This window comes from Gastrolobium bilobum, unplaced genomic scaffold, assembly GCF_033153095.1.
Source record: "Gastrolobium bilobum isolate Gb01-03AN ecotype WA unplaced genomic scaffold, APGP_CSIRO_Gbil_v1 utg2263, whole genome shotgun sequence".
Classification (NCBI taxonomy): domain Eukaryota; kingdom Viridiplantae; phylum Streptophyta; class Magnoliopsida; order Fabales; family Fabaceae; genus Gastrolobium; species Gastrolobium bilobum.
Window position 1 is genome coordinate 86,122 of NW_026895158.1, and position 10,644 is coordinate 96,765.

The window sequence follows — 10,644 nt, forward strand, 5'->3', positions numbered from 1 at the left end:
TCCTGTTATGTACCCCTTCAGTGAAATAAATTCATATCATAGCTTATGGTTTCTCTACGGATCACGGATGCTATTAACTTTTCTTCGTAGAATAGTAGTCATACACATGGATCTTAATATACCCCTTCTCAGAGGGAATAAGTGTTCTTTAAACTTGTACAACTTGGATCTTAATCATTAGCTTGTTCTTAAAAAATAAACAGGATAAAAATATACACATGGATATGGACAAAAACTTATTTTATTGTCCACTCATCAGTGCTATAAATTCTTGAATACATGTAAGTATATATGTATATGTATAAACATCTTGCAAGATATGTCTTGCTAAATGCTAAATGCTAACTGCTGTAGCCTTGTACTTCTATACTTGTATACTTGTATACGTGAAAATTGTAGCCACCATACTGCAGAAGAAGCAATCTGTATGTGTGTCTTATCTCTTTTGGAAATTCATTTTCCCAATGCAATAGGCAAAGAGAGAGGCATAAATGATTGGAAAAGCAATGAGCACCACGGCCACAATGCTTAATCTGTCATGCCGAAATCCGTAGTAATCTTTTAGAAAGGAACCAACTGGTTTTTGCTCCCCAAATATGAGTATCTCCTTGTCCATGTCTCCATATTGTGAAGTTAGGAGGCCATTCAGGGACCAAGCTGTAGGGCAAATCCAGTAGCACCAAACCCACCATTTAGGAATTTTCTGCATATAAAAAAACTTAGTTACTATCTCAGGCTTAAAACATCTAGTCCAATTTGGTATGGACTATAGACATTCACCAATCACACCCCCCCATCAAATATATGAATTAAGTTACTGATATTACTCAGGATGGAGCTAATGTTGATAGTTAGTATGATCCTTTAAAGATAGAATGGAACCTAAAAGAATGACAATAACATTTTGGGGAAGGCTGTAATTTATTTTGAAAGGAAACATTTGAAAGAGACTGGATTACTCTAAAAGCTTTTTGTTTGTGTCCTGCTTCCTTTTCACACAATGAGGAATGTTGTGGGAAATCACTTCAGTAGTAACAAAATGGCTATATCAACTCATTTGTCTTTGCATCAAGTCATGCTTTTTTCCACATGTTATATTTAGATCCAAATATAACTCAGCTACAAATTCAGGCCCTTATGGTGCTATAAAGACTACACTATCTGAAAGAAATTTAGGGGAGATCCAGAAGACTTACCGGTCCTGGCATGAGGAATCCAGAAAAGAGATTGAATATGGTGTAGACTGCAGTTGACAATACCGAAGCTATGTCCAGATTTGAGCTCAATGACATTATCAGCATTCCCAGATATGTGAAGTATAAAAATGTACAGAATGTGGTGTAGAAATACCAAAAGACTTTCTGAACTGACCAATGGAAACCTATCATTGGATATGTGATAGCCACATATAAAATTGCTTGCACTAAGATATATGGTATTTCAATGGCCACCTACATCAAAAAAGAATGTCTATTAAAAAACATTACTGGTTTTCCTATCAAATAAATACCACTTGAATTTGTTTGAAGTAAATTCAAACCTGTGCAAATGAATAAGCCATGGAAGAATACATTCCCGCAAACTTTTCTCGATACAAAACACTGCGCTCAGTTGCCACGTATGGTAGAATTGTTGAACAGTAATTTATGCCCAAGAATATTACAGCAATATACATTGATCCAAGTACGTTGAACAAATCCTGCTGATTGTTTCTTTAACGATAGAAAAAGTATAAGTGAGACCTTTATCGGTACAACTTCGAATTTAACACTATACTAGAACCATGCCAACACTAAGAAATGTTGTCTGATCATAAAATGCAAGAGACATGGCAGTTATAATTAAGAATGTTTTATCCTGATTATATATGTTCTTTATATAAAATATCAGTCGTCTTCTGCTCTGAAAATGTACTAATAAGGCATGTTAAACTTGGTGGTTATCACAATAAAGGTGTTAAAAGTACTATGTTAGGATTTCAGCTTCTTTCTGTTGAATAAATTTCTCAAAAATAGAAGAACCTATATGTTATTTTTTCCCACCTGAGTCCATTTGTTGAAGAAGACAGCCAGTGAAACTGTAGAAGCATTTGGTTAAAACACTACAGCTAAACTGTCTGGGATTTGAGATTGTGCAGATTCTATTAACATACATATTTATTTTCCAGATTGAATGCATGAGTTTGATTTCTATGCATATTACATGTTAGTAGTGAAAGCAAACGTACATTTCTTTCCCTTTCTGCCAAAATACTGCCCCAAATATTATTGCTGCAACAACCATGAACACGAAACGTATTAAGTTGTACTCAGGACTTCTCCAATAGGACAAGTGTTGCTTCCATAGGCATGCCATAAACTGCCCCAAGGTACTTTGAGGGAAGCGAGTTGAGAAGTGTAAGTCTCTTGAATCTGGCTGTGGTTCACTTAGCTCTCTCACCAATTCAAGGGTATCCCTAGAAACAGAAATAGCAATTCAAAACTTAGGATCAATGCTCTTTCAAATGTATGATGAATATCATTACAACTGAAACCAGTTAGGGCACATAAAACCAAAAAACAAAAGTTTCTATATTTTTGTGAAAAGAAATGACAGCCAACTGGACACTCACCGGTGAAGGTGTGACTCTTTATAGATTTCTGCAAAATCTATTTTAAGTTCTTGTTCTACAGATGCAGAGGTAGCTTCCAACATCCAAGTTGCAGGATTATAATTGTCCTTGATCTTTGGCACTCCAGGTATATTCTGATGGACAATGAGCAGTTTTAATTATCTAAGTCTTAACCAGTTTGTTATCAGTCACTCACCTCCTTAAGACTATTGCAAGAAAAGGACATTAGAAAATAAGATGATCATTGATCTTTCCAGAATCCAAATTGCTACTATGTACTTTCGAGCTGGTTTGAGCATACCTGAAAATATTCAATTAGTCTACTTGAATGATGACCTAGCATTCCACTGTAAATAATCTGTCCTCCAGATTTCATGAGAATCAACTGCATGAAAAATATCTCATTTTTAGTTGCTGACCTGTATGTTATCCCAATCAATATGACTGAGAAGATAATATGATGCAGTTTATTTGAAGATTTGCAAAGAAGGGAAATATATAAATGAAATGAAATGTTGAATAGATATAATATCCCTGAGGTCATTTATAATAGAGTAAACACTATTTTTGGTCCCTGACAATATCTACGAAATCCTTTTTAGTCCCTGGCAATAAAAAAGGACCAAAATGGTCCCTAAAATTATGAAAAAAGGGCCACATTAGTCTTTATGTCAACTCCTCCGTCACTAACGTGGCCCTTTTTGCATACTGTTAGGGACCAATTTGGTCCTTTTTTATTGCCAGGGACTAAAAAGAATTTCGTAGATATTGTCAGGGACCAGAAAGGGTGTTTACTCTTTATAATATTATAGTAGGAGTGGAAAAAGCTCCTATAATAAAGTGAGCTTGCATGTAAAGTGAAGAAGTATATCCACTCTTTAATTTTAGTGGGTTAAAATCACAATGCAGTTTAACTTAAATCAAAGATAGATACACCCTTGCTTGCTCACTTTAAAAGAGCCTTATCAGGAGTGAAGTAATGTTATTCTGTACATTAAGATAGAGATTTATTATTTATATATTAAAAGATGTAATTTCTCAAATATTATCAACAAAAGGCACTTTGGAATACCTCATCAAAAGTCTCAAATATGTCAATGCTTGGTTGATGTATAGTGCAAACCGTGGTCCTACCAGTGGCAACAACATTCTTCACTGCACGCATAACAACTGCAGCTGCTCGGGCATCCAAACCTGATGTAGGTTCATCCATAAAGATTATTGATGGATTGGAAACAAGCTCCACGGCAATGGTTAGTCTTTTACGTTGTTCGGTAGATAAGCCACTTTGGCCTGGGATGCCAACTAAACAATCCTTTATATCATCAAGTTCAATTGTTTCAAGGACTTCTTCAACAAATTTCTGCTCAAAATATATACACAGAAAGTTACAATATACATCTGTTATCTGACAAAGACAAACCAGTGTGCAAGTGTTAAGCATGTCATACCCCTTTTGTGACTGAATCAATCTCTGTAGGCAACCGCAACCAAGCTGAGTACGTGACAGATTCTTCAACTGTTATATATGGAGAATGTATGTCGTTCTGTTCACAGTAACCTGAAACTCTTGCAAATGTCTTCTGCACTTTGGGGTATCCACCAATTCTTATATCTCCTTCAATGATACCTCCAGTTTTTCTTCCTGAAAGGACATCCATGAGAGTTGTTTTCCCTGCTCCACTGACTCCCATCAGTGCACTAAGTATTCCTGGCCTGAAGGCTCCTGTGATATCACGGAGCAATTGTAGTTTTTTCTCATTGGAACCATGTTTTTTCATCTCCTGTTCAGAAGTTAAAACTCAATTGACAACCTTGTAAACAATATACACAATCAAGAGTCATGAGAACAATATAGTTGTGCTTATTACCGGAGGGGTGTCAACAAAATACTGGACATCCTTAAATGTTATTGTCAGTGGCTCAAAGGGCAGGACCATTTTCCCTGTATGAACAACCATGCAAAAGATACCAATTTTTCTTACTATTTGTTTGAAACTAAGAACTCATCTTTGAGATAATTTATCATGAAGTAACTTTATTAACCTGTGCTTTGAGTTTCCTTTGATGTGCGGCTAATATCAACTGTGATTGACTTATTTTTTAGTTCCACGCTTTCGCTTCTTTCTCCTCCCTTTAGTTGAGAGAGCCTCTTTTTTGAAACTAAAGCTCTAGATGTCTTGGGCTCTGAAATACATTTCCCATCAAATCAATGGATTGAGCAAAATAAAAAAATTCTTTGATTTTTTTTTCCTTGTAATAACTTAGATAAGACTTACCTTTTAAGTATGTTAATGCCAAGATAAATCCAAAATCAAATAGAACTGTGAAACCAAGTAAGACTCCAACTGATAGCCAGTAGAAGTTGCTATCAAAGTCTAAACCACGACTACTAAGAACCTCCCTTCCTATGGTGATGTTTCCCTCTTGGATCTGCCAATGAGGGGAAAAAAAATTTAGAATATACACATTTAACTGTGTCCTATCATGAAGCCAAATAAATTATCTTAAAAGATACCTTCTGCCAGCGAGGAGCAAGAAATTCATTCAGTGTTATTCCTATTTCCCCATATGTCATGGGAGAAAGCCAAAAACCCCACCTCAACCACCATGGCAATGATGCTGCAGTGAGTAAACTCCATGAGTAACTTTGTAATTAGTACTACATATTATAACTGTAAAGAACTTTGGATACACCACTCCAAAAGCTAACTCAAAGGGTGGGAGTGTCCAAGACCTTATAAACTCCAAATTAGTTGGCTCATACAACCAATGTGGGACTATATATCTCAATAATAACAAAAAGACTATAGAGCAGCTTACGTCGAGGAAGAATAAAGCCTCCAAACAAGAACATCAGTACTAATACCAAGGAACCAACAGTTGTAGCTGCAACATCAGTTTTGAAAACTGAGGCAAGGCAACGACACATGGAGGTTGATGACATATGCAAAGTGACAAGCAAAAGAAACTGGCGCAAGAACCTAATCCAATGAAAAACATAAGAAACACTTTAAAAAAACACTGGAAAATAAAAAGACAAGTGGGATATTTTGTGTATGGAGTTAAACAAAGCCCTTGCCTTGTTATTTCAGGGCTGTAGCCTATAACATAATATGTCACTGATGTCCAAACAATAGAATCAAGAACTGAAAATGGAATCTTTAGAATGGAAGCTGGAAGACAGTAAGCCCAAGCTGGATAAAGATAAAATGCCTTCTGCTTATAAACAACAGGGAGTCTAGTAATAGTCATGATTAACTCAGCAACTCCATTAGTCATGAGGCGAACAAGTGTGTAGTACAATGATCCCAATAAATAGTTTGCACCTATCAAGTCCACAGCCGACTGAGTACGTAAGAACACTGTCATTGTTATGATTGCAGTGATTGTAAGCTGCAAAATAAGAAAAAGAAACAAGTAAGATTGAAGTAATTGATTAACGTGTTGAGGTGCAACTTAGTTGAATTGAACTTGATACTAACCTGTACAGTTTTAAATATATAGATAAATGAGTTTCGTCTCATGAGGAGAAGTTCTCTCCTCATACAAGCTTTAAACAATTCCCATTTTCCCAAGGAGTACTTGCTAAATGATAAAGGATTTATATGGGATTGTGATTTATCATATGGCTGTGAGAGCTCATCATCTAACATCCGTCCCCAATAACTTGTTTTGAAGATTTGACAGAACTCATCTACTGAAACATAATTGTAAGGAACATCTGTGCGGTACCAGTATTGCCTTTGATCCTTCTTAGAGATTACCTGTACAATACATAGTTGCAATTTGTAACTTGTGAGGCTATGAGACTGGATTAAACAAGTGCAGAAATTAACTTGAGCTTTGACTGTAAAGAACCTTGGGATACACCACCCCAAAAGCTAGCTCAAAGAGTGGGAGTGTCCAAGGCCTGATAAAGGCCTTATAAACTCCACATTAGTTGCTCATACAACCAATGTGGGACTATATATCTCAACACGCCCCCTCACACAAGAGCCCATTGGGCTTGAAGAGTGGATGATGCAACAGGCCCAGCCTACCTATGCTAAGAAACTCCACAAGAGAAAGTGGGGGGCGGCGAGGCTGGGATACACCACCCCAATAGCTAGCTCAAAGGGTGGGAGTGTCCAAGACCTTATAAACTCCACATTAGTTGCTCATACAACCAATGTGAGACTATATATCTCAACAGACTCAAACTGAATGGTGGCCTAAGTTCCCAACAAAGGAGGGGGAATCGTTTGTTATCTCACCTCTTGAAGAAAGTCTGCCACTCCTTTTCTTTCTGGACACCAGAAACCACAATCCTTGAAAAATTGGAGTGCTTGACTGCAGGGGCCATGGTATACTATCTTCCCCTCTGCCATCAATATAAGATCATCAAATAACTCAAAGGTTTCTGGTGCTGGTTGAAGAAGTGAAAGCACTGCAGTTGCATCTGTGATGTGCACCAATTGCTGGAGACATGTAACTATTTGAAAGGTTGTGGAGCTGTCCAAACCAGTTGATATTTCATCCATAAAAAGAGCTTTTATTGGACCCACAATCATCTCTCCTGCCATATGATTTGGAAAAAAAAATTAAATGGATACATTAAGGAAAAAATATTTATGAAGAATAAATAGTTTTATTTGCAGCCTAGGCAGAAATCTCACTAGCCTTTGATTTATCACTGGATGCTGGGCTAGTAAAAAGGTGAGGCTTCTCATATATTTTCAATCAAGAGAAGTTCTTACAAGGAGAATATTGAGTTCTGAGTTTTTTTAATTGCAACCAAATGAAAAAGAAAAGAGGGCGAGCCTAGAGGAGTAGTAAAGTTGTTCCTTTGTGACTGAAAAAGTCACGGGTTCAAATCCGGAAAACAGTCTCTTTGTAAATATGCAAGGGTAAGGTTTCATACAAGGATTGCCCTCACCCCTACTCTAGTTAGTTGAGGTTTAATGGAGAGTGATTTTAGTGGGTGAGCTATAGAGAAACGGTAAGGTTGATCCTTATGACCGGAAGGTAATGGATTCGAGTCTAGCAAACAGCCTCTTTGCCTTTTTTTTTTTTCCCTTTTAACAAAATGACAAAGAAAACATTATTTATCTTTCCAGATACCTGTAGTTAGCCTTTTCTTCTGTCCACCTGAAATGCCTCTATCTAGTGCATCACCAACCAGTGTGTCAGCACAGATATCCAGTCCGAGAATCTATTATATCATAAGTTTGTATTAACATGTCAATAAAGAACAGAAACATCGTAAGTGAGCCACTTAATAACCATGTACTCTATAACTCAGTCATGCTTGAAGCAGATGTACCTTTAAAACATATTCTGTTTGAAGATTTTCACTTTGTCCTTCAACTGAAATTGCCTGCAAAAGTCTTGTTATTTTCTTTGTCAACTTGTTGCTTTCTCGTTATGACATATAAGTTGTCCTTAGGACAATTACCTTCATATAGGTGTCAATATCTGGGTCAGGGATGATTCCTTCTTCTATTTCTCTCCTAGTGATTTCAGCCATTATATCTGCAATACAAAGGATATATGTGAATGCCTACTAGTATTTTACTAGTTACCATTTAGTGGATAATCTAGGTTTGAATAAGTAAGAAACATTACCAGCTCTGCTTCCAACCCCCTGACAGCGTGCCGAAAAGTCAATTGTTTCTCTGACTGTCATCTCAGGAATGTGCAGGTCATACTGGCTTATGTAAGCTGATGTTTTTTGAGGAACAAATTCGTCTAGCTTGCAACCATTGTAAGAGATTTCTCCAGTGACCTAAAGATAAGTAAAAGCGGTAGGATATCACAGGGATTGTAGTGTAGGGCAATACAGTTGGCTCAATGCCCTACATTAGTTTTTGAAAGACTTTTAAGAATGAATAAGCAACAATTGTGCTGCTAAGAATATTCTTGATTGGTTTAAGTTATGCTCAAACATAATTTCTATATGATTATGACAACTCAGATAGAAAAGGTAACTTGAACTCAATGACTTTGTCCAATAATTTCACTCTATATTACTGTGTGTTTAAAATACTGACCTTGAGAGATTGGTCTAGTTTTCCGGCCAGTGCCATTAACAAGGTCGTTTTCCCACAGCCTGGTGGACCAAGAAGAAGAGTGAGCCTGCACTCAGAACCATATTTGATGACTTAGAAATTCGGTCCCTTCTATTGTAAGCTTTATCATTTTTATTTTTATTTTTTATCACACTACCATATCCGTGTCTTAAAGGAGCTTTTACTACTTGTGAATTTTAAGGGATTGAATTCTGAAAGGCTCTGCAAATGCATGTGATTGAGCACACATTCATGTGAACATGAACACTTCCTAATGTTCTAAAGTGACATACACATTTAGCATTTTCACTTACCTTGATGGTTTTATGATGCCACTGACATCATTCAGAATGCTTATATTGGCTCCTTGAGAATTACAGGATATAGTCTTCATAAGACCCTGTTCAAGTGATAAATTTAGCCCATATTTGCATAAACAGAAGCAAATATCTCTTTGCTTTAAAAAAAAAAAAATTCAGTATCTCATATGTTGCTTTCTATTACTTAGTTTTGCTTGATATTGGCCTATTTGGGAGAAAGCATACTTACTGAAAATAAGCTAAAAAGAGAGTTCCATAGAGTAGGTAGTGGCTTCCCTTGAACAACATCACATTCTGCTTCTACATTCAGGTTCTTGTACTTGACCTCCACATTAGGTAACTTCACATTAACTCTGAAAACAACCAATTTGTCAATTCTTGAAACTGAGTGACATAGAGTGACTCTCTAGCAACAAGGAGTGTATGTCTCTCTACACGATTAGAGTGGGAAACTAAATAAAAGGAAAACCATCGAAAAAATAGAATGGGGGCAAAACAAAAAGGAAGTTTTTTCAATGTTGAAAGACAAATATAAAGTGACCAACATAGGAACTAGAGAAAACAAGTCAAAAGCTATCCTATTTCAGAATTGGATATCAAAAATATCTGTCATCAAGAAGACAAATACCTGAAGGGCTGTCAATACACCACAATACCAATTCCTCTAACAAATTGTTACCCTTTTTGGTGTTTGTACTAACACAAAAAACTTCTTTTGCAGCATGATTGAGTCAAGTAAAAATACCTTTCCATCCTTTCTCTTAGTTTCTGCAGCAGTTGGAGGTTATCATTCTCAATGTGCTTTATGAGCTTGTCAATTAACAAACGCTTTTCAACTGCTCCAAGCTTGGTAACATCAACCACCCTTCTGCTACTGCTTTGTAACATCAACCTCACATCCTTGCTGCTACTGCTTTCAGTCTCTTCCTGACTGACATCAACAAAAGAAGTTTTAATTCGTTTGAAAGTGGGTAATTTTTCTATAGCAGCCCACTTTGACAGAAGCTCCTTATCTTCCTCCACAAAAGAATCTGCATCTCTATCAAAGTTCAAGACATGGCCTTGATTTCTTCCTCTTGGAGTTAACTCCATTGGAATTGATGAACTTGGCTTTGCTTGAAGCACCTACTTGAGATGTTAAACACCAAGCTCCTCACAAATATGATGTCAAAAGTTGCCAATGATTGTTACAGATTGTGGGGTGAAACATGGAAGCAAAAAAAAAGCTAAAAAAAACAAAGCCTTCACGCAGAAAACTGGAGTGTCTTTCTCCTTAAAAACAACGAAAGCACTTATGAAACACCTAAAGCAGCCACTACTTGAATGGCCCCTTGATAGGGAAACAATCCAATCTGGTCATATGATAGTCAAAGGTTCATTCGTTAACCATAAAGAGAGTTGTTTTGTTACATCTACAACACTACAAGGGTTGTTGGAGCTTGTTTATTTTGGTGCTTCTCCCTTTCCTTTAATTATTTTTTTCACTCATCGAAAGTCCTCGTGGGAAATTGTTTTTCTGCATAAAAGCTTTTTCTTTTTAATTCATATTATAATGACAAGTCATTGTCTTTGAATCATAGTTAGTATCTTTTACTTTTCTATTAGCTAAAAAGTTCTTTAATCCACGTTTGTTGTAATGTTGTCCTAGCTTTTGCACGCCAAA

The 10,644-nt window shown here is 36.5% G+C and overlaps 1 protein-coding gene across 4 annotated transcripts; it reads right to left on the bottom strand.

Moving 5' to 3' along the window:
- Nucleotides 1–117: 117 nt before the first annotated feature.
- Nucleotides 118–10,321, bottom strand: LOC133296449 (pleiotropic drug resistance protein 3-like). Of its 4 annotated transcripts, none has more exons than XM_061495442.1 (24): nucleotides 9,727–10,321; nucleotides 9,211–9,334; nucleotides 8,976–9,061; nucleotides 8,644–8,728; nucleotides 8,219–8,378; nucleotides 8,049–8,125; nucleotides 7,917–7,970; nucleotides 7,715–7,805; nucleotides 6,868–7,169; nucleotides 6,097–6,378; nucleotides 5,694–6,007; nucleotides 5,435–5,595; nucleotides 5,130–5,233; nucleotides 4,891–5,044; nucleotides 4,658–4,798; nucleotides 4,483–4,556; nucleotides 4,063–4,395; nucleotides 3,684–3,974; nucleotides 2,913–2,996; nucleotides 2,612–2,745; nucleotides 2,228–2,455; nucleotides 1,541–1,712; nucleotides 1,197–1,451; nucleotides 118–703 (listed from the first exon to the last, which is right to left on the bottom strand). In XM_061495442.1, the coding sequence occupies exons 1-24, from the start codon at nucleotides 10,071–10,073 to the stop codon at nucleotides 437–439; spliced, it is 4,320 nt and encodes a 1,439-aa protein (XP_061351426.1). In that variant the 5' UTR covers nucleotides 10,074–10,321; the 3' UTR covers nucleotides 118–436. The 4 variants fall into 4 exon arrangements, with proteins under 4 accessions (XP_061351426.1, XP_061351433.1, XP_061351438.1 ...); XM_061495449.1 differs by having other exon boundaries at nucleotides 5,420–5,595; XM_061495454.1 differs by having other exon boundaries at nucleotides 4,483–4,609; nucleotides 4,776–5,044; nucleotides 8,976–9,049.
- Nucleotides 10,322–10,644: the final 323 nt, after the last annotated feature.

Excerpts from the sequence above, each read along its gene's own strand:
- LOC133296449 (XM_061495454.1), bottom strand. The coding sequence starts at position 10,073 with ATGGAGTTAACTCCAAGAGGAAGAAATCAAGGCCATGTCTTGAACTTT. Across the intron at positions 8,379-8,643 it reads AACTAGACCAATCTCTCAAG|GTCACTGGAGAAATCTCTTA; the intron begins GTCAGTATTTTA and ends ACTTATCTTTAG. Across the intron at positions 6,008-6,096 it reads ATATATTTAAAACTGTACAG|CTTACAATCACTGCAATCAT; the intron begins GTTAGTATCAAG and ends CTTATTTTGCAG.